Consider the following 27,515-nt stretch of genomic DNA (forward strand, 5'->3'; position numbering starts at 1 on the left):
TGTAAACCTTTTCTGAACCCTCTCAAGTTTCACAACATCCTTCCGATAGGAAGGAGACCAGAATTGCACGCAATATTCCAACAGTGGCCTAACCAATGTCCTGTACAGCCGCAACGTGACCTCCCAACTCCTGTACTTAATACTCTGACCAATAAAGGAAAGCATACGAAACACCTTCTTCACTATCCTATCTACCTGCGACTCCACTTTCAAGGAGCTATGAGCCTGCACTCTAAGGTCTCTTTGTTCAGCAACACTCCCTAGGACCTTACCATTAAGTATATAATTCCTGCTAAGATTTGCTTTCCCAAAATGCAGCACCTCGCATTTATCTGAATTAAACTCCATCTGCCACTTCTCAGCCCTCCTCATCTAAGTCATTTATAAAAACTAATAAGAGCAGAGGCCCAAGAACTGAGTCCTGCAGGACACCACTCAACACTGACCTCCAGGCAGAGTATTTTCCATCAACAACAACTCTCTGCCTTCTCTCAGCCAACCAATTCTGAATCCAGATAGACAAATCTCCCTGTATCCCATACTTCATGACTTTATCAATGAGTCTACCAGGGGGAACCTAATCAAATGCCTTTCTGAAGTCCATATACACCACATCCACTGCTCAACTTTCATCAACCTGTCTTGTCACCTCCTCAAAGAACTCAATACGATTTGTGAGGCATGACCTGCCCCTCACAAAGCCACGCTGACTGTCTTTAATCACGCTATGCTTTTCTAAATAGTCTTAAATTCTATCCCTCAGAATTCTTTCCAAAACTTTACCGACCACAGATGTAAGACTGACTAGTCTGTAATTGCTAGAGATTTCCCTATTCCCCTTCTTGAAAAGAGGAATACCATTCACCTTCTTCCAATTCTCCGGTACGACTTCTGTGGAGAGTGAGGAAGCAAAGATTTTCGCCAGGGGCTTAGCAATCTCCTTTCTCGCTTCCTGGAGCAGCCTAGGTTAAATCTGGCCTGGTTCTGGGGACTTATCAATCTTAATGTTTGCCAAAATTTCCAGCTCATCAACTTCATCAATCTTGGTCTGTTCAAGCCTGTATCCCAGCTCCTCAAAGTTCTCATTCACAACAAGGCCCCTTTCCTTAGTGAAAGCCGCAACAAAAAACTCATTTTTGAGTAGGGGAAGCTCAGACTCCACGCACCAGTTCCCTACACTATCCTTGATCAGCCCTAACTTCTCCCTGATCATTCTCTTATTCCTCACGTATGAGTAAAATGCTTTTGGGTTCTCCCTAATTCTTCTTGCCAAGCCTTTCTCGTGCCCCCTCCTGGCTCTCATCAGTCCATTTCTGGGCTCCTTTCTAGCAAGCTTGTAATCCTCTAAAGCTAGATCCTTGCTTCCTCCACCTTACGTAAGCTGCCTTCTTCTTTTTGACGAGAAGCTTCTCTGTTCTCGTCATCCAAGGTTCCTTAATCTTAGCCCTTCTTACCTGCCACAGTTGAACAAATTCGTGCATCACTCGCAAACAAATGCTCCTTAAACAGTCTCCACATGTCCCTTTCTGTGCCCTTTCTGTGGAGCAATTGCTCCCAGTCTCTACTTCCCAACTCCTGCCTGATAGCGTCATAATTTCCTTTTCCCCAATTAAATATCTTTCCTTGGTAACTGCTCTTTTCCCTCTCCAAGGCTATGGTAAATGTGAGACAGTTGTGATTACTGTCACCAAAGTGTTTGCAATTGGTGTTTTGGGTGGGAGGTTTCAGTCACTGGTCAGAGTCTTCTTCACAGGAAGGGGCAGATGTAACTGGGTAGGTGACTGCTGCAGCTGAAGTAGGCAGCACGAGGTGGATTTTTTCTGGTGTCCTGCCTGTCCTTTAATTCACGCAGTACTAAACAATAAGGACAACATTCACAGAATTCCTAGAGTTTGGAAGCAAGCCATTTGGCCTATTGGGTCTGCAACAATCCCCTGGAGAGCATCCCACCCAGACCATCCCCCCAACCTCACCCTATAACCCTGAATTTCCAATGGCCAATCCACCTAACCTGCGCATGTTTGGACCGTCAGAGGAAACTGAAGCACCCAAAGGAGTCATACGCAGACACAGGGAGAATGTGCAAACTCCAGACAGGCTGAAGCACAAGTCTGGAAACAAACTCAGGTCTGTGAGACAGCAGTGAGAACCACTAAGCTGCCATGCCGACCATTGAGGAACAAGAATGAATATTTTGAAAATAATTTACAGCAGCCATTTTGCACTGTATTTGGCAACATTTCTTGGTTGAAGTCAAAGAGTACTCACCAGAACGATCAAAAGGAATGAATAATTTATGTAAAGAAAGCTGTTTTGCTTGTCTTATCAGACATTCAGTGGATGTACTCGCTATGGTGCAATATCTGGGACATAGTGTACCAAATGTGTGTGAAAGTGCGAATTGCAAAACTAGTGAGTGTGTGGATGTGAAAAGAGAAATGTGTGAAGCAGTGATTATATGGAAATATGAAAAGCTGAAGGAAGTAGAAATAACATTGAATGTGTTGGGTTGGCTGACTCATAAATGTGTTTGAGGGCAGTAATCAGCAGCTTCTCAGGTCAACCTTTGCTGACTTCAATTTGTTGCAATGCCACTGAGGACCACGTCCTGAGACTGAATGTTTAAACTATGGGACAGAGGAAGTACACTTTGCCAAATGTCATGAACCATAAGATATTGGGCAGAATTAGGCCATTCGAACCGTTGAGTCTGCCCTGCCATTCAATCATGGCTGATTTGTTTCCCAACCTCACTCTCCTGTCTTCTCTTATATCCCCTTATTAATAAAGAACCTATCTATCTCCACTTTAAATATACTCAATGACTTGACTTCACAGTTTTCTGCAGCAATGAGTTCCACAGATTAGCCACTCTCTGACCGAAGAAATTCCTCCTTTTCTCAGTTCTAAAGAGTTGTCCCTTCACTGTGAGGCTGTGCCCTCAGGCCCAAGTCTGTCCTATTAGTGGAAACATCTTCTCCATGTCCACTCTATCCAAGCCACTTAGTATTCTATAAGTTTTCATGAGATTCCCCCTCATCCTTCGAAACTCCATCAACTAGAGTCTTCAACTGCTTCGCATATGACAAGCCCTTCATCCTGGGGATCATTCTTGTAAACCTTTACTGGATCCCCTCCAAGGCCAGCACATCTTTCCTGAGATATGAGACCAAAAACTGCTCACAATATTCCAAATGCAATATTCCACATTTTCCAGAGCCTTATATAGCCACAGAAGTAAATCTCTGCTGTTGCATTTTAGGCCACTTGACATGAATGCTAACGTTAAATTTGTCTTCCTAAATGCCAAGTGAACCCACACATTAACCTTAAGAGAATCCTGAACTAGGACTCCCGAATCCCTTTATGCTTCCGATTTTTGAAGCCTTTCCCTATTTAGAAAATAGTCTGTGCCTCCTTTCTTCCTCCCAAAGTGCATAACCTCCCACTTGCCCACATTATTTTCCATCTGCCACTTCTTTGTCCACTCTCCTAGCCTGTTCAAGTCCTTCTCAGCCTCCCCCCTTCCTCAACACTACCTGTCCCTCTAGCTATTTTTGTGTCATCTGCAAACTTATTAAGAATGCCCTTAGTTCCTTCATCCAGATTGTTAATATATCATGTGAATTATTGTGGTCCCAACACCGACCCCTGCAGATCTCCACTAGTCACTGGTTGTCATCTTGAAAAAGTCCCCTTTATCCCCACTCTCTGCCTTCTGCTGGTCAGCCAAGCCCCTAACACTATGGGTTCTTATTTCACAGTCTCCTGTGCAGCACATTGTCAAAGGCCTTCTGGAAATCCAAATAGATCACGTCCATTGGCTCTCCTTTGTTTACCTTGCTCACTACTTCCTCAACCAATCCTAGCAGGTTTGTCAGGCATGACCTCCCCTTGAGGAAACCATGCTCACTCAGCCCCCATTTTACCATGCTGCTCCAAGGACTCTGTGGTCTCATTCTTATTGGACTCAAAATCATACAAATGACTGAGGTCAGGCTAACAAGTGTGTCATTTCCCATCTTCTGCCCCACTCCCATCTGAAACATGGGAGTTGAAATTTGCAGGAGGGACATGACCACTGAATGTGTGACGAACAACTGACCAAGTTGCACCTTCAAGCTGCACATACCTGTTATAGCTCCAGTGTATTTGTGCATTGAGCATTTTTATTCTTGTTTTCTGAGTGTGCAGACCTTTGTAAAAATTAATGGTGAGAAATTTATAAAGTGGCCAATGTCACCAAACTGAAGGATACTTGATCATGAACACACAAATTTGACCAGATATCTCAATTTGAAATGCTGCTGATTTTCTTGCTGCTGGTTTTCAAATTGTTGCAGTCATCCTGCTTCTAACAACATCAGTAATGTCATAACTATGTGTTGGCTGTGAAAACATTGATTTATAATGCTGTCATGAGAAAGATATGAATGACTGCCTTTGTGTAATGAAGCTGAAGTTAGATTATGTGTTAGTTGAAATCTGAAAGCTCATTTAAAAGTTTTATCGAATACACAAAGTAAGGGTTTGTGGCTTTGTGGGTTTTTTTTACATATTGCCTACAATTAGCTTTAAGTATCCACCCTGAAGTCAAGGCTTTAAGATTTAGAAACTTATCGGCTCTTTTTGGCTCATTGCAAGCCATCTCATTACCCATCGTCAATACAATCTTTTCCCATTTTGAAAGGAAACGTAAGAGAACCCACACAGATGTCATTTGGAACCCATTAGTTCTCTTGTCTCTCCTCCTGAGTAAACCCACCATCAGCAGCAGCCTTCTCTTCCCAAGAGATGCTTCCTAAACCATCAAATCAACCTGCCTGACTTTTCTTTAAAAAGTATCTTTCTTGACGATCTCTATACTAAGCTTCTGCAGACCTTTCCGGTAGACAGCGTGGTTTATGGCAACAATCTTAACTATTCTCACCTGATGATTGTGTTATCTTCTCCAAGAATTGAGCAATTACATAAACAAGCAAGCCGCGCTGGTCAAGTGATCATGGGCCCAAAATTGGACACTCCAAATTGACCCACAGCGGAGAAATCAGACCTGACAGAAAATTGGCCAAACTAAATTAAACAGCAGCGAGCAGCTATCGGCTACAGAGACCAGTGGAAACTAAGATCAAAGAGATTACAAAGGTTCAAGTTGCGACTAGCCTAAAGATTGTGTATAGGATAATGTCGATCGGGGGTGTTGGCATCTTAACTGCCTGAGTATATGTACTTTATACCTCCCGGGACTGGAAACAATGAAGGTGTTGGCATAACCTCATTGGATAAATTGAACCCAACTCATGACCCGATTGGCCAAAGACCACAGAACAATCCACAGTGAAGAGGGTTAAAAGCAGCGGAGCCTGACCACATGGTTCAATGCATTCCCTCTTTGTTTTAATTTCCTCTACAATTTCCTACCATTCCCAGTATTTTCCCTCTCTTCACATTCCTGATTGTGTGCTTTTGCCATCCTTTGCATTTCTCCCTGAAAAAGTCTATTTTACTTCTCAAGCTTCTCTGTGACCTGAGTCTTAACAAATTGTAAGCGTTTGGAAATCGGTGTCCAGATATGGGGTGCCATTATAGAGGTCTATAATATCCTGAGGGGCATAGATGTGTCAATAGACAAGGTCTTTTCCCTGGGATGTGGGAGTCCAGAACTAGAGGGCATAAGTATAGGGTGAGAGGGAAAAGGTTAAAAAGGGACCTAAGGGGCAACTTTTTTTACGCAACGGGTGGTGCATGTATGAAGCAGCCAGAGGAAGTGATCGAGGTTGATCACAATTACAACATTTAAAAGGTATCTGGAAGGGTATATGAATAGGAAGGATTTAGAGGGATATGGGCCAAGTGCTGGCAATGGGACTAGATTACTTTAGGATATCTGCTTTATACCAAGATTCCGTACTGAGGTACTTTTGAACCTAAGATGGTGCTGTAAGTGGCAAGTTGTAAACTTTACACTGTACTCAAGTGAGTACGTGTGACAATAAACCCAATTCAATTCAATTCAATTCATTTGTACAGTCCCCAATGCTCAATAGCAAAGGTGCGAACTGTTGTAAAGGTACACCGCAGAAATTCACCAAAACTCCTCGCCGGCATCTTCTAAACTTGCGACCTCGACGTCTAGAAATATGGCACAACCATCTTGAAGGTTCTGGTCTCCTTCATATCGGAAAAATGTTGTGAAACGTGAAAGGGTTCAGAAAAGATTTACAAGGAATGTTGCCAGGGTTGGAGGATTTGCCAGGGTAGGGAGAGTTCGAATAGGCTTGGGCAGTTTTCTCTGGGGCATTGGAGGCTGTGGGGTGACCTTATAGAGGTTTATAAAATTATGAAGGGCATGGATAGTGTAAATAGACAAAGTCTCTTCCCTAGGATGGGGGAGTCCAGAACTAGAGGGTATAGGTTTAGGGTGAGAGGGGAAAGATATAAAAGAGACCTAAGGGAGCAACTTTTTCACGCAGAGGTGGTATGTGTATGGAATGAGCTGCCAGAGGATGTGGTGGAAGCTACTACAATTGCAACAATTAAAAGGCATTTGGATCGGTATATGAATAGGAAGGGTTTGGTGGGCCAGGTGGGTCTAGATTGGGATATCTGGTCAGCATGGACGAGTTGGACTGAAGGATCTGTTTCCATGCTGTACATCTCTATGACTCTATGACTGTGTCACAAGGGCAGCAGATACATGGAAACACCTCAAATTCCCCTCCAAGCCACTCACCATCCTGCTTGGTACTATACTGCCATTCCTTCAGTGTCACTGGGTCAAAATCCTGGAACTCCTTTCCTAATGGTATTGTGGATTCCCCTTCAACAAATGGGCTGGTGTGGTTCAAGAAGGCAGCTCACCATCACATTCTCAAGGCAACGAGAAGTGAGCAGTAAATGCTGGCCTTTCTAGCGATGTCGATTTCCCCTATATGAATCTTTTAAAGCATGCTCACAGAGGTGCTATTGAACAAAATTTAACAGTTTGGGACAGGTAATAAATACTGACCCAGCCAGCAACATCTGTTTGCCTTCTTAAACTCTTGGCCATTTGAACCTCCGCCTGTTCCTTACAAGTTTCTCTCGTGACCCTGATTAATGTCCACTGTAAATTACGCCATGAAAATTGCAAAAGGACTAATTTTACTTGACCTTTTAGTAGGCTGTATGCTGAGGTTTTATGTGAAAGATATAGGAACACAAACTGATGAGAACTTAAATAATTGAATGACTAAATAGCTTGTCAAAAGAAGCCTCAAGGTAATGTTACAAGACGAAACTGTCAAATTAGTGTTTCTCCATTTCCAACCAGAAACCCTGAAGCAAAGCAACAGTAAGAAGGCACAGAGATAACTCAACAAAGAAGCCAATGGATTGTTGAAACATATGGCTTTATGTGGATATTGGACAAGGATTCATTCATTTTTCCTCCTGTATGTTGGATATTCTGAACAGTTCAGGATGAAGTGTTGAATTTCATTGGAACAGCAGACTTTTCAGGATATGCAAGTTGTCTTCAAAATGTGAGAGGAATATGCAGCTTTTGCTGTGATACTAGAAGTGTTTGTGAAAGGAAATAAGGGGCAGTATCATTGTCAACCATGAGTGATTCAAGTGGACTTTTTAACAGCCAGAACACGTGTGAAGGAATCCATTAACTAAACCACAGTATCGTGAGATAATGGTAAGTAAAACCTGCTCTTCAAGGAGCTTAACAGCAATTCAGTCACGGTGCTTTGTTTGAGGAAGTTAAAAATCACACAACACCAGGTTATAGTCCACCAGGTTTAATTGGAAACACACTAGCTTTCGGAGCGTCGCTCCTTCATCAGGTGGTAGTGGAGGGCTCAATCCTAACACACAGAATTTATAGCAAAAATTTACAGTGTGATGTAACTGAAATTATACATTGAAAAATTGATTGTCTGTTAAGCCTTTCATCTGTTAGAATACTGTGATAGTTTCACATCTTTCATGTGTAAATCACAAAACCTTTTTTTTAAAAAGTTGCATTCTTGGGTTAACTTAACAATGGTGATAGCTAGACAATATGTTGAAGGTGTTAGCCCCTTGTGTTCTCTGTCTATGCCATGACTTTTAGATTGATTCTAATCTAAAAAGTGAGATAATGGAGTTTTACATGAATTCATGCAGTTTTTGAGCTCAGAGTTCCAAATGAATGCATTCAGTTTCTGAGCAAAGTACAATGTAACCCTGCAAGTACAAATTCACCCCACAAAATATATGTGTGCATGTGGGTCTTTGTGTGTCTGTGTGTCTGTCTGTCTGGGTTGGGGGTTGTGAGTGTGAGAAAGTGTATGTGTGTGTGTAGTGAGTGCAGAGTGTCTTAAGTCTGTGAGGGGGTGCATGTATGAGTGTGGGAGTGTGTGTGTCTGTAAGGGTGTGAGTATCTGTGTGTGTGTGTGTATAGGAGTGCCTGTGTGTGTGAGAGAGTGTGTGTGTAGGAGTATCTGTGTGTTGCATAGTGCAATGGTGGGCACCTGTCATGTGACATGAACCATCAAGGATGGACACCTCAGCACCACACTCTACCGCAAACCCACAGACAGCCTCACAATGCTACACTTCTCCAAATTCCACCCAAAACATATTAAAACAGCCATCCCCTATGGACAAGCCCTACGTGTACACCAGATCTGCTCAGATGAGGTGGAACATGGTGGACACCTGGAAGTACTCAGGGATGCCCTCACAAGAAAGGGGTACAAAGCCCAACTCATCGACCGCCAGTTCCGACGTGCCACAGCAAGGAACCGTAATGATCTCCTCCAGAATGTAGGTCATGAACATTTGATGGTGAACACAATAGATCATTTGATCCTGGCCACGCTTGGACCCCTCAGTGTCATTACTGTTTCACCTGGCCATTTCCAAAATGAAACTGGCTTCAGAACTGCAAGACAACTACAAAAGCCTGTCGGATGTAGAGAACAGATTTTCTTTTGTGGGGAAAATTCTGAGTTTTAAAGACCTAAGAAGCATGGGCATGCCATTTAAAGATTTTGCTGAACTTGTTTGGATATTTGGAGAAGAAATAGGTTGTATCTAGAAGTGCCTGTCATTTGGTAAAGTGTTTTTAAAATGGCAATGCAATGGTAAAGCCAGTGAACAAGTAATCCCGAATCCTAAGTTCAAGTGGTGTGAACATGGTTTCGAATCCCACTATGGCAGATGGTGAAAAGCTGTTCCTGTTAGCTATTAAGATTAAAGAAGCAATGATTTAAAATTTGGATAAAGATGCAGGATCTGAGGAAGAGAAATTTTCATACAAGTAACTGTGCTGACTTGGAACTCACAGTCATGACATCGGTGGAGTGACGGCCAATAATTTCAAAAGAAAATTATATGAGCAGTTGTAGGTGTTCTTAACTACCACCAGACTTTTCACTGTGTGGCTGTGAATATATAGTTTCATTTCGTCTCTTTTTATTCATTATTTGAATGTTTCCATTTGAAAATAACCAGTAGCGCATCTTTTGCTTTGAACAAAATCAAATATTAGTTTATAACTCAACTATTGCTAAAATTTACTCAGTATAAGCATGTTGCAGTTATTAGATAAAAATGCGTGATAAGTATTAAAAGGACCTCTAAATAAGATATACCTATAAAGATAAAATCAGTACATCATTGCAGGCCTGGTTTAAAAGATTCATGCTGGACTTGAAATATTAACTCTATTTCTCTGTCCACAGCCTTGCTGACTTCCTCCAACATTTTCTGTTTTTATTCGATATTAGGTGTTGGCTTAGCCCAGGTCTGGAGCATAGACCCACTCATTGTCTTTGAGTTGAGGTCATTACTATTTAATTGTTTAAGCTATCAATTTGGATTGATTTGGAGATGCTGGTGTTAGGCTGGGGTGTACAAAGTTAAAAATCACACAACACCAGGTTATAGTCCAACAGGTTTAATTGGAAGCACTAGCTTCCAGATCGCTGCTCCATCAGGTGGTTGTGGAGGACACAATTGTAAGACACAGAATTTATAGCAAAAGTTTACAGTGTGATGTAACTGAAATTATACATTGAAAAATCCCTTGATTGTTTGTTGTATAATTTCGGTTACATCACACTGTAAACTTCTGCAATAAATTCTGTGTCCTCCACAACCACCTGATGAAGGAGCGGCGCTCCGAAAGCTAGTGCTTCCAATTAAACCTGTTGGACTATAACCTGGTGTTGTGTGATTTTTAACTTTGGAATGATCGCTTTACCAAATGGCAGTGACCTAAGAGGGCTATCCACACCTCAAAGGAGAACTGTTGGTGAGGGCTTTCTGTTTACCCTTGTGCAGTGAATTTCAAATGGATGTCTTGCAATTTCTAATTGAGATAGGTATAGTCTGGCCCCAATTTCAGCTCAATCCACAAGAACTATGAATTCTGGGACCCATTTTATTTCCATTTTTAAAAGACAAGATGAGCATTCTTTGTGCTATAATTATAGGGTCATTGATATGAGAAATAAACTTGTGGGACTACGAGGAAGAAAGGACAAAAAGGTAGATTAAATTACTCCACGCCAAATCGACATGAAACCTGATAGGCCAAATAGCTCTTCTTGTGTCGCATAAAAACTCTATGACTTTATCGTAATGAGATATGAATGAAGGAATAGATGGATAGAGTGACGGCCAATAATTTCAAAAGAAAACTATATGAGCAGTTGTAGGTGTTCCTAACTACCACCAGACTTTTCACTGTGTGGCTGTGAATATATAGTTTCATTTAGTCTCTTTTTATTTATTATTTGAATGTTTCCATTTGAAAATAACCAGTATAGATAGGTAACTTTGTTGCAGAAATGTGAATTCAGGTTGTTTGACGTTTTTCTGATTGCGGGAAAAAACAGCAGCATCCTATTTTATTTAGCAATTATACTTTTTCAGTTGATGTGATGTAACAAATGAAGCAGTACTTGTGCTGAGATTAATGTAGAATTAATGAGGTCCTGTTCAAGCTCAAAGGCGTTTGCGAGACAGGGGAGCTATTAGTCGTGCAGTGTCTTTGTAAATATTGAGTTCCATTCATTTGAGTGTTTTTGGTGTAACTGTTCGAGGTCTACTTTCAACCACTAAAAAAATCATCTCCCCTTACTCTGGTTTCATTGTTGCAATTTCATTTAAACTCCTGCTGTTAAAATTTCAATTCTTTTTTTAGACCAGACAACTTCTTCCCTGCAGCTTGGTCAATACTCATAATACAAATCACTGTACCTAGAACAGTTCAAGCAGGGATTCTGTTCGATTGTATTGGTTCTTTCTAGCAGATCAACAAACCAGGAATACGTGAGAAGAGGGAACTGCAGGAGTGCGGATCTGAATATGATTTTGACTCCATATTCCTTCTACCCCAGACAAGCTTTCATCATCTTGCTGAGCAAGAACCTATCCACTTCTGCCTTCAGAGTATTCAAAGACTCTGCTTCCACCATGTCCTGAGGAAGACAGTACGAAAGACTCACGTCTTTCTGAGAAAACAAATTTCTGTTCATTCTGTCTGAATTGTCTATGTTTCAATAAAGCTGCATCTTACTCTGAAAAGCAGCAGAAATGAGCATAGCCGCTTGAACGTTTTCTCATAAGTGAAGCCGCACATGGTTTCGAGACCTTCTGTGATCTGCTGTCGATACAGTTGTAACCATCCTTAAATAAGGAGACCAATACTGTACACAGCACACCATTTGCAGTCTCACTAATTCTCTGTATAAAATTAAGGTTATCAGCGCTCAGTATTTCAGAGGAAACTCACTAAGATAAAGGGAAAAAAAGCTTTGACACATCAAACGTTCAAGAGTTGATTGATTCAAAGAAAATTAGTTCAGATGTGAATATGTGACTGCACACCTCAACATGCCCAAACTTCTTCTTGGCCTAGTATTTCATCATTTAAAGTCAGAATATGTGGCAACTAATTTTCAACAGTAAGCTCTGATCAACAATAGTGGGATATTGACCAAGTAATTTATTTTAGTGATGTTACTCAAGGGATGTAGGTATTGCTGAAGACACCAGGAAAAGCTATCCAGTTCTCCTCCATTGCTGTCATCCCACCTTTTGCATCCATCCGAAAGAACATATGGTGCCTCAGTAGATTTTACTTGCGGAAGGATGACATCTCCCCCTATACTCTCCTGCCAACAATGACAGCACTCCTTCAGAATAAACCCTTAAAGACCGCAGTGTTTTCCCAGCTAGGAAACTATAGCTCTCCCTCAGTGCTGATTCTCCACCTGTCCGGCACATCTTCAACTGACCCTTTTTAGCGCAGGACTCCCTCAGTATTGACCCTCCGACAGTGTGGCACTCCCTCAGTACTGACCCTCCGACAGTGCAGCACTCCCTCAGTACTGATCCTCCAACAGTGTGGCACTCCCTCAGTACTGACCCTCCGACAGTGTGGCACTCCCTCAGTACTGATCCTCCGATAGTGCAGCACTCCCTCAGTACTGACCCTCCGACAGTGCAGCACTCCCTCAGTACTGACTCTCCGACTGTGTGGCACTCCCACAGTACAGAACCTCCGTCGGTATGGCACTTTCTCAGTACTGACTCTCTGACTGTGTGACACTCCATCAGTACTGACCCTCCGACAGTGCAGCATTCCCTCAGCACTAACTCTCCGACAGTGCAGCACTTCCTCAGTACTGACTCTCTGACTGTACGGCACTTCATCAGTACAGACCCTTCGACAGTGCAGCATTCCCTCAGTACTGACCCTCCGACACTGCAGCACTGACTCTCCGACAGTGCAGCACTTCCTCAGTACTGTCCCTATCACAATGGGGTATTTCCTGAGTACTGACCTACTAACAATGCAGCACTCCCTCAGTACAGGCCCTTTGACAGTATGACACATCCTCAGTACTAACCACCGACAGTGCGGCACTCCCTCAGTACCGACCCATTGACAGTGCAGCACTCCCTCAGTACAGACCTTCTGACAGTGAAGCACTCCCTCAGTACTGACCCTCCGAGAATGCTACACTCCCTCAGTAGAGACCCTCCGACAGATCAGCACTCCCTCAATACTGACCATATGACAGTGTGGCGCTCCCTCGGTACTGACCCTCCAACAGTGCAGCGCTTCCTTAGTACTGATCCTATCACAGTATGACGCTTCCTCAGTACTGGCTCTCCGACAGTGGGCATTCCCTCAGTACTGACCCACTGACAGTGCAGCACTCCCGTAGGTTCTGACCTTCTGACAATACGGTACTCCCTCAGCACTGACCCTCTGATAGTGCAGCACTCCCTCGGTATGAACCCTCCGACAATGCAGCACTCCCTAATTACTGACCTACACAACAGTACGCCATCCATCAGTACTGACCCTCTGACAGTACGGAACCCTTCAGCATTGACCCTCTGACAGTGCAGCACTCCTTCAGTACTGACTCCCATGACAGTATGACATCCCTCTGTACTGACCCTCCAACTGTGTGGCACTCCCTTGATACTGACCTACCAACAGTGTAGCACCTTCTCAGTACTGACCTTCTGACAGTGCAGCACTCTCTCAGTACTGACCCACCGACAGTGCAGCACTGTCTCAATACTGACTCCCAACAGTGCCACGCTCCCGCAGTATGGAAACTCCAACAGTGTGGCACTCCCACAGTATTGACCCACTGACAGTGTGGCACTCCCTCAGTATCAACCCTCCGGCAGTGCAGCGTTCCCTCATTACGGACCCTCCGACAGTGTGGCACTCCCTCAGTACTGATCCTCCGACAGTGTGGCACTCCCTCAGTATTGAACCTCCGACAGTGCGGCACTCCCTCAGTACTGATCCTCCGACAGTGCGGTGTTCCCTGAGCACTGATGCTCTGACAGTGCGGTGCTCCCTCAGCACTGACGCTCCGACAGTGCGGCACTCCCTCAGTACTGACGCTCCGACATTGTGGCACTCCCTCAGCACTGATGCTCCGACAGTGCGGCACTCCCTCAGTACTGACGCTCCGACAGTGCGGCACTCCCTCAGTACTGACGCTCCGACATTGCGGCACTCCCTCAGTACTGACGCTCCGACATTGTGGCACTCCCTCAGTACTGACGCTCCGACAGTGCGGTGCTCCCTCAGCACTGAATTGTGACAGTGCCTCAGTTTGTATTCAAGACTGGAGAGTGGTTAGGCTGAGCCGAAATCTGCCCTCTCAGATCGGTGCAAAGAAATGCTGTTCTATTATTTGAGTGAGTCCAGAGAAATATACTGTTGATTTACCACATTCCTCACTAAACAATTCAAAAACAGAATTATTGGTCATTGCTGCTTGTGGGAGCTGACATAGGTCTGGCTGAATTGGTGATGCACTAGCTTATTCTGAAGTAGTTTTTAGCAGAATGTGTCTGGGCTGCTGTTTTAACGATGTATTTTATATTCTACCTGTCTCACTAGACCATTGTATGTGCTCATATGGAAAGAAGAGATTGTACATTTTTTAGGACATTGAGTTCCCAAAGGCCTTGATAGTTGCGAGGTTCTCAGACGATTGTTCACTCAATTACAACAGCAGAGTAGAAAGTTTATTGGAAAGAGCAACTGGTCACAAGCAAATTGTATGTGTGAGGGGCATTCCCACTGATGACATGGACTGCAGGGTATGCATTGTTCTATCCTGCTTTGAAAACCTGCATCAGCTGAAATCATATTGACTCATTTCCGAACCAGATCAGTGCTCCCAATTTCTGTCCCTTGGACATTTTTCATCTTCTGTGTTTCTTATGTTCTTTCCAAGTGCAATCAGCATCATTCAAATATATTACTAAATTTTACTTCTAATCTGGATGGAATTTAAACAGTCGAACGTAATAATCACGTAGAATGACAGTGCAAGAAAATTCCTTGTCAACAGCAGGACCTGAAAATGATTGCTTCTTTCATATACAGTCATTGAGATGTACAGCACAGATGTACAGTACACCTTTCAGTCGAATTCATCCACGCCGACCAGATGTCCTAAATTAATCTAGTCCCATTTGCCAGCATTTGGCTCATATCCTTCTAAAACCTTTCTATTCATATTCCCATCCAGATGCCTTTTAAATGTTGTGATTGCACCAGCCTCCACCACTTCCTCTGGCAGCTCATTCCATACACACACCACCCTCTGCATGAAAAAGTTGCACCTTAGGTCCCTTTTAAATCTTTCCTCTCTCACCTGGAACCTATGCCCTCTAGTTCTGAACTCTGCTACCCTGGGGAAAAGACCTTGACTGTTCACCCTATCCATGCCCCTCATGATTTTATAAATTTTTACAAGCTGATCCATCAGCCTCTAACCCTCCAGGAAAAACCGCCCCAGCCTATTCAGTCTCTTCCTGTAGCCCAAATCCTCCACCCAGACAAAATCCTTGTCAATTTTTTCTGAACCCTTTCAAGTTTCACATTATCCTTCCTAAAGGAGGGAGACCAGAATTGCACACAATATTACAAAAGTGGCCTAACCAATATGCTGTACAGCCTCAATATGACCTCCCAATTCCCAGACTTAGTTCTTTGACCAATAAAGGACAGAATACCCAAATGCCTTCTTCACTATCCAATCTACTTGCGACTCTACTTTCAAGGAGCTATGAACCTGCACTCCGATGTCTCTTTGTTCAGCAACACTTCCTAGAACCTTACCATTAAGCATGTAGGCCCTGCTAAGATTTGCCTTTCCAAAATGCAGCTTCTCACATTTATCTAAATTAAACTCCATCTGCCACTTCTCAGCCCATTGACCCATCTGATCAAGATCTAGTTGTACTCTGAGATAACCTTCTTCACTGTTCACTACACCTCCAATTTTGGTATTATCTGCAAACTTACTAACTATACCTCCTATGTTCACATCCAAATCAATTATATAAATGACGAAAAGCAGTTGACTCAGCACTGATCCTTTTGGCACTCCACTGGTCACCATCGATAAAATGTGGAGCTGGAAAAAGCACAGCAGACCAAGCAGTAACAGAGGAGCAGAAGAGTCAATGTTTCAGGCAGAACCTTTCACGCCCTTATCCAGAGCTTTATACATGGTGTCCCTGCAGACATGGTTCATCTTCGATCTCCAGACATGCAGAGGATAACTGCCCATTATCGTACAGCACCTCTTTGAGCTTTGACATTGATTGCATTTGCGTCGCCAGATTCCTGCCAAACTCTGTAACCACACATTATTTCAAAGCAGATGCGAATTGCTGTGGCTGACTTCAGACCTGGATATGCATATACAGCCTTTTGGGAGAAACAAGAAGCCATTTCTCGATCTGTCTCAAAGCTACAGCAAACTGATCCTGGTGATTTACTTTCAATGCATCGATGAAAACCCTGTGTCCAGTGACATCTGCAGCTGAAATTGTTCCATGACTCTCCCTTTGAAAGCCATAATGATTTAGCTAATAATAACATTGTGGCTATATTGTAGCTCAATGAGTTGTTTTCTTAATTTGTATCTTTCTTACATAACTAATTGAAAATGTTTTCACCAGCTGAGCTCAACAAACTCTCAGATTTGTCCACATCTCTGGTTCCAAACTACTCAGGGCTTGGTTCTGACTGGACACTGTTATTAATTGTCACAATGCAATTTCCTAGTGTTGCTGAGTCCACACTCAACTCCAACAGAAGCTGATCCAGTTATCGCCTCAATGTGGCTGATTCAAATTTCATATCAGAATCAAAAGGCTCTCAACTTGGGGGCGTGCCATCAGAACAAGTAGACAGTCATTTTGCACTGAGATCAGGAACAATTTCTTCACATAAAGCATTGTGAATCTTTGGAATTCTCCAGCTTAGATGTTGTGGATGCTCAGTTGTTGAGTATATTCAAAACTCTTGTTACAACATAGGGTAAAGCCCCCTGCTTAGTTTAAACCAGCAACACAGAAAAGATTTATCCCGTGCAGTAATCTGTGAAAATTAAAAACTTTATTTCTTAAAGTATAACAGAGAAATTTAACTAACAAAGCTATTTACAACTCCTTCCTCAAACCTATCTTTTATCTTCCCTTCTATAATACTCGTCTGATAAAACCCCCTGATTAAAATTTACCAAAAATTCAAGTTTTTAAAACCAGCCAGCTGTTGAATCTTCTATTTGGATTTTCCTGTGTCATCTTCTTCTTAGGGATTATGCTTCACAGGTCACAGATCGATAAAGGTATCTTTAAAAGAAAGCTTTTTTGGGGTAGTCTCTACATGCTGGTGACATGGCAGTTCTCCAACTGTTCAATTGTCCCCGGTCTTATACTCCCAAAGCATCGGAATTGTCATTGGCTTTTAAGATTGTCAATATACTAAATTCAAACTTGATTGAAATTTTTTTTGGAGGGGGTTTAATTTAAACTGATTGGCATAATTCGAATCTGTTTTTGTCTCCAGGCAACCAGCTATACTAAGTGCTGGCCACATGCTACGTTGTATCTTGTTGAGAACACTTGGTGCTGTAGGTAGTTCTGCTAGTTTATAATTTAAAGGTACAGTACACCCATATCTTCATAACACTCTAATTGAAAGATTACTTCTTAACAGTAAGGGAATTCAGGACGGTGGGGATTGAATGGGCAAAGTCATAAGGTGTGGCACTGGAAAAGCACAGTAGGTCAGGCACATGAGCGTGATGGTTCAGCTATGATCTCAAGGGGCCATTCGGTCCACTCCTACTCTGATTTCAATCTGAAATTTGTACTTTTCCTGTCTAATTGCAAGTGCAATGTTTCAATTTTCACAGTAAGTTAGATAGAACTGCATTGCTTTGTAGCAGCCTTGATCAAAGCAGTTTTATTGATGTGTTTTTGCCTCTTGGGACTGTTTCCAGTAAATTGCACTGTACAATTCTCAGATCAAACAACAATTTTTGTTTGATTTTATGGTTGTATTTCTTCCCCCATCCCCTTCTACTTGTTGGAATATATCTCACTGTAAAAGTATCAAGTGCCATTGAGTCATTTTTATGACCATCCAAGTAGGTGGTAAAACCTCTGGGCAGGTTCTACATTAACTGGCAAGCAATTTGTTGCCAAGTAATTTCCTCCTCCCTTCTTATCACGTCTGTCACTTCCCTTTTGAAGTGTATTTAATCTTGCCAGTTTGTACAAAGTAAAATCTCACAATTAGCAGTGGACGAATGACCATTTAATCTAGTGTGGACAGTTTGAGGAGTGTAGGCCTAGGGGCTGCTGTGATAAACTGTCATTCTGTTTTTTGAGAGATTCCACTGTGTTGTGAACACCTGCCTGAAGGATTGTAAAAGGCACAAGGGCCTTCCCTTCAAGGCCTCAGTGAGACCTTTCCCATTTTGTTCCAATGCTGACTGACAGCATTTCTGATGTTACTTCATTAATTGCAGCATGTAAAGTTTTACTTATAAAAATACTTCGGTTTTGATCGGTCATATCCTCCATCTGACTTTCACATCACTTTCATTTTGCTTCATTCACTATTCCACCCAACCAGAAAAAATTGACCTTAACACACATGCATGTTTTTGCTCTGTAGTTGGACTTTGTGCCGAAACTTGATTTCTTGCAGCAACATGCCCAACCCCGTCCCACATTGTTATGATAACATTGGATTAGGCTGTGATACCATAAATGCTAAATCACTCATGAGTGAGCTCCAGGCTCATTGCAGAATGAGCAGTGAGGAAATAGGCTCTCAACAAGGGAACAGAAAGAAAGGATAAAATTGTGAAAGGGAAGTCCAGACCTTTTGTTTGCAGTCATGTTCAGTGCGGTGGAATAGCTCCAAGTGAATGTGAGAAACTAGGCTCAATCTGAGAAGTTCAACGAGTTTACATTGTGGACAGTAATGTTCCATTGTACAAAGCTTGGCAATCTGTTGAAACAAGAACCGACTTACAAGACCAATTAGTCTCAAAGCACATTTTGAATCTGGATGGATTTGTTTGAACACAGCTGCGCATCACCAGACAAGGGCCCCGATGAATTTGTGTGGTTTGCGTCTGAGCATTGAGAGAGTGTGTCCCTTCTGTACAAATTACACTCAGTGTTTCTTGAACATGCAGCACTTAGTTCCTGATAGACACACAAACTGATCTGTGCAAGACATTCAATTTCCTTGGAAGCATCTCTGAAAATAGAATCATGTAATCCCTACAATGCAGAAAGAGGCCCCTCAGCCCATTGTGTCTGTACCAACCCGCCCCCCCCCCGCCCCCAAAGAGCATCCTACCCAAACCTACTCCCCTACTCTACCCCCATAACCCTGCATTTCCCATGGCTAATCCACCTAGCCTGAACATCCCTGGACACTACAGACAATTTAGCATTGCCAATCTATTTAATCTGCACATCTTTGCACTTGCCTTTTAGAACATGCATTCCTATTCCATCCCAAAGCATTTTATATCCAATGATTTGATTCGGTTTGATTTGATTTGTTATTGTCATAACATACCTAGGTGTTTTTCTTGCAGTACAGGCAGATCATACCACACAAAGTGCATAAGGATAACAGAACAGAGCAAGGAATACAATGTTACAGCACAGAGAAAGTGCACAGAGAGGGAGGTCAACATTAAATTTAAAATCTGATAGATCCATTCAGAAGTCAAATAACAGCAGGGAATATGCTGTTCTTGAATCTGTTATTATGTGTGTTTAAGCGTGTATATCTTCCACCTGTTGGAAGAGTGTATAACCAGGGTGGAAGGGGTCTTTGATGATGCTGGCTGCCTTCCTGAAGGCAGCGGAAAGTATAGATGGAATCAATGGATGGAAGGTTGGTTTGCATAATGGACAGGGCCATGTTCACATCTCTCTGTAGTTTCTTATGGTCCTGAGCAGAATAGTTGCCATAACAAGCCGGGATGCATCCAGATATTATGCTTCCTATGGCACATTTGTAAAGATTGGTAAGAGTCTTAACAGACATCCTGAATTTCCTTAGCCTCCTGAGGAAGTAGAGGCATTGTTGTGCTTTCTTGACTGTCGTATCAACATGAGTGGATAAGGACAGGTTGTTGGTGATTGTCATTCCTAGGAAGTTAATGCTCTGTACTATCTCCACCTCAGCTCCATTGATGTAGACGGAGCATCCCTTCTACCTTGCTTCTGGAAGTCAATGACTAGCTCTTTTGTTTTGCTGGTGTTGAGGGAGAGATTGTTTTCTTTACACCATGCCACCAAGCATGCATCTCTTTGCTGTACTCTGTCTCATTATTGCTGGAGATCTAGCCTGCAACAGTGGTGTCATCAGCGAACTTGTAAATGGAGTTAGGATGAAATTTGGCCAGAGAGTTGAGTGTACGGAGAATATGGTTAGTGGCTGAGTGCATAGTCTTGCGGGACACTAGTGTTGAGGTTTATCGTGGAAGAGATGTTGTTACCTATTCTCACTGATTATGGTCTGTGGGTCAGGAAGTTGAGAATCCAGTTGTAGAGGGTGGAGGAGAGACCTTGGTATTGGAGTTTGGCTGAAATTACAGTGTTGAAGGCGGAGCTGTAATCAAAAAGTATAATGTAGGTATCCTTAATGTCCAGATATTCCCGGAATGAGTCTTGGACCAGGGAGATGGCATCTACCATAGATCTATTGTGACAGTGGGCAAATTGCAAGGGATCAAGGCAGGTTGGGATGATAGAGCTGATGTGCGCCATGACTAATCTCTCGAAGCATTTAATAATTATGGAGATCAGTGCCACCAGGCATGAGTTTTCTTTCGTACTGGGATGATGGTGGTCTACTTGTAGCAGGTGGGGACTTCAGATCATAGTAAGGAGAGGTTAAAGATGTTAGCGAATACTTCCGCCAACTGGTACAGGCAGGATCTGAGTGCACGACCAGGAACTCCATCTGGGCCAGTCGCTTCCCATTAGTTCACTCTCAAAAAGGCTAATCTGACATCTGCAGCGGTGACTGAGGGGATAGGTGGATCTAAGGCTGCCAGGGCAGGTAACACCATTTCACTGACCTTTTGTTTGTGTGGAGTACCGTTGGACTGCAGCCAATGTTCAAATGTAGGAAATGCAGCAACCAATTTGCACTCAGCAAACTCTCACAAATAACATTATAATAATGCACAGATTGGTTGTTTCCTTAGCCATGTTAACTAAGGAACCCTGGAAAAAACTCGGCAGCTCTTCTATGAGCTGTAATCCTGTCATGAGGATATTGTTTAACTGTCTAATCTCTGCACCATGACTTTCAGTCAATACCTCTCTGGCCTCAATGAGACATGGTTTACAGCATCTTCAAGGATGAGGAGAATCGACGTTTCGGGCATAAGCCCTTCTTCAGGCTTATGCCCGAAACGTCAATTCTCCTGTTCCCTGGATGCTGCCTGACCTGCTGCACTGTTCCCGCAACACATTTTCAGCTCTGATCTCCAGCATCTGCAGACCTCACTTTCTCCTCAGCGTCTTCAAGGAGGAAAGAAAGTTGGGATATTTATGGAGGGAATTTAGCACCAAGTCAGTTGAAGACATGGAATAGCCAACAATAGCAGAATGATTGTGGAGAACTTTGATCAGGTGATATATGCAAGGAATCTCAGTGACTACATTATCCTGTGCAGAAGTTGGGACAGAGTAACAGTTTCAGAAGGAAGTGAAATATCTGACTTGATCATGTTCGTTTGGATTAGAAGTGAAGGTAAAAGAATGTAAGTGAAGGAAAATGTTGTTTTTCAATCCCATGCATGGGAAACTGGACCATTAAAGGGTTCTATTATTTGCTGTTATTTTCTGATATCTGAACAAAAGGAATACATCCACTGTTCACAAAATAACATGGTGAGAGGGTTAAGGAAAACCAATTTCTCCAACCTTTTAATAAAGGACTCAAAGTGAAATTGTTGAACCAATCTATGGGATAATTCCATGATGTTTTGTTGTCTGCTTGGAAACCTATTACCAGGGCTTGATAGACAGAAGAATCTTTTATTGTAATTTATTGCTGGTAGTAGGGCCATGTAGCTAAATAGTTTCTGACGGAGGAAGCCCAAGGGATAGACTGAATAACAATTGCAGGGAGCACAGAGTTCACCTTTCAGCTTTGGCTGACATTAAAGTGACTGCCTGCTCAATGTTTTGACATTTTTGGATTTATTCAGGTCTTTCAGAACACTGCACTGCAAGTTTACAGCGGTGCCAAGGCTGGTTCATCAATTGTGTAGTAATGTAACCGTTGAATGAGCACTTCTGACCATAGCTGGCGAGTAAAAGTGACATTCCACCTTCCTGTTGTCTTCTGCTCCCACTCCCTCTGATGAGGCGAGGCAGATAAAACCTACAAAGGAGCAGGCAGCAGACATGAAGCAATATAGTGCAATAAGCAACCGGTGTTGTTGGGGATCTGAATACTTGCACATCAACAGCCATTCACTGAAATGAATTAAACACTGAATTTGATTGAAGGCTGAAAGGGGTTTAATTCCAATTTAAAATTGCTTAGTTTTAGCTCGCAGCTCAAATGTGGCCCATCAGGAATGACCAAAGCTCACAACTTTTCTGATAGAGTTTGTGTGGCTTATCCACCCCTTTATTAGCTACAGACCCAGCTGTTCCAGTGCACTTGTGACTGCACTCCTACCTTCTATCTGCAATAATGTGAGGCCATCGAAAACTGTGCTGCCCATGTTTTTCCTTGCACCAAGTCCTGTTCATTCATCATTGCTATGCTCATGACCTACATTAGCTCGAAGTTAAGCAAAGCCTCTATTTTACAAATTCTATCCTTGTGCTCAAATCCTTTTGTGACCTCACTCCTTCCCCATCTTTAGAATCTCCCCCATCCAGAGACTCCTCTTAGATCTCTGGATTCCTCTATTGCTGTCTTCGGGACATTCCTGATTTGAATTGTTACCCCATTGGTGACTGTGACCTCAGCTGCCTAGACTCTATGCTCTGGAGTACTCTCCCTCCACAACTCCATCTCACTTCCTTATTTCTCTCCTTACAAACACTCACCTTCCTCTGAACAAACCTTTGGTTGCTTGACCTCACATCTTCTCTTGCCTGGTTTCATATTTTATTTTGTAATGTTGCAATAAAGCTGATGGGATGTGTTCTTGTGTTAAAGCTTTTTAAACATAAGGTCCTGTTGTTGTTGTTCTCTACTGATTGATTAATTATGATTAAAGTCTTCTTCCATTTTTCCATTTCATTCCAGGGAGATGAATGGTTGATGTCTGACATTAAGTGATAGCTGCCAATTAATAATCTGCTGCTTCTTTCCGTTTAGGGAGATGTCATCAACACTCAGTGTGGATACCAGACGCTACAGCTAGAGGTGAGCAATGCCTTAAATCCAAATTTGTCTTTTTGATATCCAGATGCCAATGGACCAATTTTGTATTGATTTGTATTTCAAATTTCTGTCCTTTTTATGGGAATTAAGTTCTGGCAGCTACTGTGCTCAGTAACTTTGCTTGCCAGTATTTTCTCCTGTCTCAATCTTACAAGGTTGGGCTTCTGGATAGCAATTGCTCTTTTTCATAGTCCCTGTCAATCAGAGGCCTGTTCAGCTACAGAAGCAACACAGCCATATGCAATCCAGTCCGCAGACGCCTTCTGTGAGGACATTGGATGACCAATAGCAGGAAGAGTCCTGTCAGCTTCTTTACTGATACATCTGGTTCAAGGCAGCCCCAGGATTAAACATGCACCATTCTTAATCAGTACATTTTAAAGACCACCACTGGGGAAGCAGTTCATTGATCTAACAATTCAGCAGTCTTCCCATGAGGATCTAAAGAACTGAGCCACTTGAGCGATTATACTGGCACGTCCCAGTATTGATATGGCTGACTGTGAAGATGCTGAGAAGGCGCAAGTACTCAGGCAGAGAACTCACCTAATAGATATTGCCTGCATCTGTCCCCAAGTTACAGAAAAGTCAAGGAAGCTAAACCTTTCTGTAACCCTGATTAGGTTTATTTAGAATAATGTGTCCAGTTCTGCCTACTATATTTTAGGAAAGACATTAAGGCTCAGAGATAATGCAGAAGAGATTTACTGTAGTGGAATTTTTTGCCTGGAATGACAAAAGAGACTTTGGTTGCGTGGAGAGACTGGTGAAACTGGAGTTTGTTTCCTTGAAGCAGAAAAAATTAAGGAGAAACTGGGAGACGATTTTTTTTAAAAATCCTGAATGTTTTCAGTCAATGAGGAGAAACTAATTGCAGTTTTAGAAGAGTCGGTCAGCAGAAGGCACAGGTTTGTGGTCATTGGTAAAGAATCAATTGAGGAGGTAAAGAGAAGATTTTTTTTTTAAATAGTGCATTCCAGATCAAGAACAATTCAGAGTCTGAAATGGTGATGGAAGACAATTCAGCAGTAACTTTCAAAAATAAATTAAATCTCTGTCTGAAAATGGATTGGAAATCCTGCTAGACTGTGAGGAAAGGGCAAGAAGAAATGGAACTGATTTAACAGTTATTTCAAAGAGTCCTCACACATATGATGGGATGTATGGCTTCACTTTGTGTTGTCTTATTCTCTAATAGCTGTGGATTATTTTGTAGCTTCATGCTGCTAAACCGAGCTGGGAGGAATTCTCTCTCTCTCTCTCTCCGAACTATGTTGTGAAAATTGAAAGAGTTTAGAAAACAGTTACAAAGATGTTGCCAGGGTTCGAGGATTTGAGCTGTAGGGAAAGGTTAATAAGCTAGGGTTGTTTTCCCTGGAGCGTCGGAGTGACCTTTTAGAGGTTTATAAAATCATGAGGGGAATGGATAGGATAAATAGGCAAAGTCTCTTCCCTGGGGTCGGGGAGTCCAGAACTAGAGGGCATAGGTTTAGGGTGAGAGGGGAAAGGTATAAAAAAGACCTAAGGGCAGCTTTTTAACGCAAAGGGTGGTGTGTGTATGGAATGAACTGCCAGAGGAAATGGTGGAGGATAGAATGATTGCAACATTTAAAAGGCATTTGGATGGGTATATGAACAGGAAGGGTTTGGAGGAATATGGGCCGGGTGCTGGCAAGTGGGACTAGATTAGGTTGGGATATCTGGTCAGCATGGACGAGTTGAACCGAAGGATCTGTTTCCACACTGTACATCTCTATGACTCTATGACTCTGGTCTCACTACTCCACAGGTCACAACAGAAATATAATTGTTTTCCTCAGTTCCCTACTTGACCTATTATATGCTTAATTTAGTTTAGACTTAGAATGTAGACTTAAAAAGAACCAGCTTCTCAAATAAATGCAAAATTATTGATAAATTCTGAAGTTCATATAATATTACTTATTCAAATGAAGATGCAAATCTGGTTAACACACTTATTTACATTATCAAAGTAAAAATGTTTACATCTTTAAATAATTCAAAACACACATATACAGACAAAGGGAAAAATGGATTTCTTTCTGCAGACTTTCAATATGAGAAAAAGAAACACTTCTGGCTCTTGAAGGGAGAAAAGAGAATGTGTAGGATGTTCAGATGGCTACCAGACATGTGCAGCTATCTCTGAGGTCTTGGCAGATGCAATTTGCTCAGAAAACTGAGAAGACTTTCAGAAACTCCTTACGAGGACAATCAGGTTTGAGAAATATCGATAGATGAACCAGGCTGTCTTTTCCTCAGCAGACTTTTCTCAACTAATGTCCAAAACAATATCCAATCATTGTAGCAATGAAACCCAGGGAGGGAATTCCTCAGAAATCAGTTTAAGCAGTTTGCTGAAATCATGTGATTTTTCAGAAGCATCTTTTGAAATAAATTCCAATGTGTCCTTATATTGGCGTTTGAAAATAAAGTCCAGGTATCCACAGTTTTCATTGTCCAGAATTCTTCAAGTCTGAAGACCTCAGGAAAATAAAAGTGAAGCCTTTGTAACAGTACAACCCATCAGTGGTGTGCAGCAGTTTCATTGTATATTGGTTTTACAGCACCTTTTATCACTCCTCAGTCCTTAATTGGGTTAGAAATACTTCGCTTAGTTCGAGTGAATTGTAGCAATGTCCGAATGCGAACTCCAGAGACCAACATACCAAGTGCCCCAATGAAATGGAAAAACAATGCACACAGTGGACTGCAGTTTGATGGTTTCTTGTATTTGAATACAACATTGACATCAAAATTTCTTGTCTAACTGTATTTGAGAGCAAAAGCCTGTTGCCTGATGTCCACTGATGTTCCAAATGTTATTTTTCAAGTTTGTATGAGATGAGAGCAGCATTGTCATGTTTCTTTTAATTAATTTGTTTCCTAGACCCTCGAAGTTCCAGCTGTTTTGAAAAGGAATAAACTATGTTTTGAAGATCCCATTGCATTTCTTCAGGGATGTGTTGTTTTTCTGATCGCTACATTGCTCCATTCACTGCTCAGGTTTGGCAGGAACAATATTACTGAGGGAGAGTCCTGTTTAGAGGCAACATTCAGTTTCAAACCACAAAATTCCTGCTGGATTCTTTTCTCCCAGCTATCAGCACCATAGAGCACACATCACATGTGATATTAGGGCTGCCAACTAATTTATATTTCATGTGATAGTAGTGGAGCTATCTGACTGCTCTCGGAGCTACCATATTCTACTTGTTCGGGTTCTAATATGAGTCCTTTGAGTCTTCATGATAGGTCTCAGGCCAGATTTCAAGGTTGCTGTTAAAAAATGTTTATTTATATTCTGTATTTGTTGTTAAGTAACAGAGCTGCATGCTCTCTGCTGCACAGATTCCACATTCTTTACAGAACACAAACGCAGTCATAGTGACTTTCCTCAGAAGTTCATTGACAAGTTCCTTAAATTCTGTCTCTGCATCATAAACTGGTTGGATTTGCTGCCCAATAGGAATTTTTATTTGTTTCGTAGCCTTGCTTATTAGTTGCAGGCATTAACATGAGAGCAGAAGTATATGAACCCTGAGGTATCATGTTAGGCTCGATGGATAGCACTTTTGTCTCTGAAACAGAATATCATAGGGTCAAGCCCCCAAAACAGAACCTGAAGAAGGTAATCAGAGCCTGACCTCCAGAGTGGTGCGAATGCTACTCGTTTGGAGGTACCTGTTACTGTTGGCACAGTAGATCCTCTTTGTCTTCTCAGATGGATTTTAAAACATTCCCATTGAAGATCTTGCTGAAGGAGAGCAGGAGACAAAGGGTTACATTCTGCACGATGGCTAGGCGAGACAATTTCAGGAGCCTACAAGCTCCAGGGAGTGAGAATTTAAATGAGTTATTTTTATAAAGAGTAGCAGGACTGAGCAGGGAATAAGATAACAGGAGAGAAAATGAAACCAAAGGATTGAGCAGTATGTTTTCTGCAAGCCACATTATTGGTGAAATTGATTCCTGGATCCGTGACAGATCTCACGTTGAGGTTTCACACAACTGAGGCTTCAGAGACAAGGTCACAGTAATCTCCAGCTCCTGCAGCCTGCTAGTTGCTATAATTGAGATGAGAAGTGGTCTGAGTTTCATGTGGGAAGTCCCTGCTGAAAGAGATGGATAGATTTCAGCTTCAAGCAGCTGAAAACAGTCGGATTGACCTTCATAAGAAGCAAACACAATCAGTGTTTCCACACAAACCTGGTGG

The 27,515-nt window shown here is 42.2% G+C and overlaps 1 protein-coding gene across 5 annotated transcripts in view; it reads left to right on the plus strand.

Annotated features, from left to right (window-relative positions):
* zgc:110329 (uncharacterized protein LOC550500 homolog) overlaps positions 1-27,515 on the plus strand; it is a 171,675-nt gene that overhangs the window by 108,790 nt on the left and 35,370 nt on the right. For all 5 annotated transcript variants that reach the window (XM_043681488.1, XM_043681489.1, XM_043681487.1 and 2 more), the window contains one exon: positions 23,213-23,260. In XM_043681488.1, the coding sequence (XP_043537423.1) occupies positions 23,213-23,260 (48 nt within the window). The remainder of the gene's footprint in view (positions 1-23,212; positions 23,261-27,515) is intronic.

Source organism: Chiloscyllium plagiosum, chromosome 42, assembly GCF_004010195.1.
Source record: "Chiloscyllium plagiosum isolate BGI_BamShark_2017 chromosome 42, ASM401019v2, whole genome shotgun sequence".
NCBI lineage: Eukaryota > Metazoa > Chordata > Chondrichthyes > Orectolobiformes > Hemiscylliidae > Chiloscyllium > Chiloscyllium plagiosum.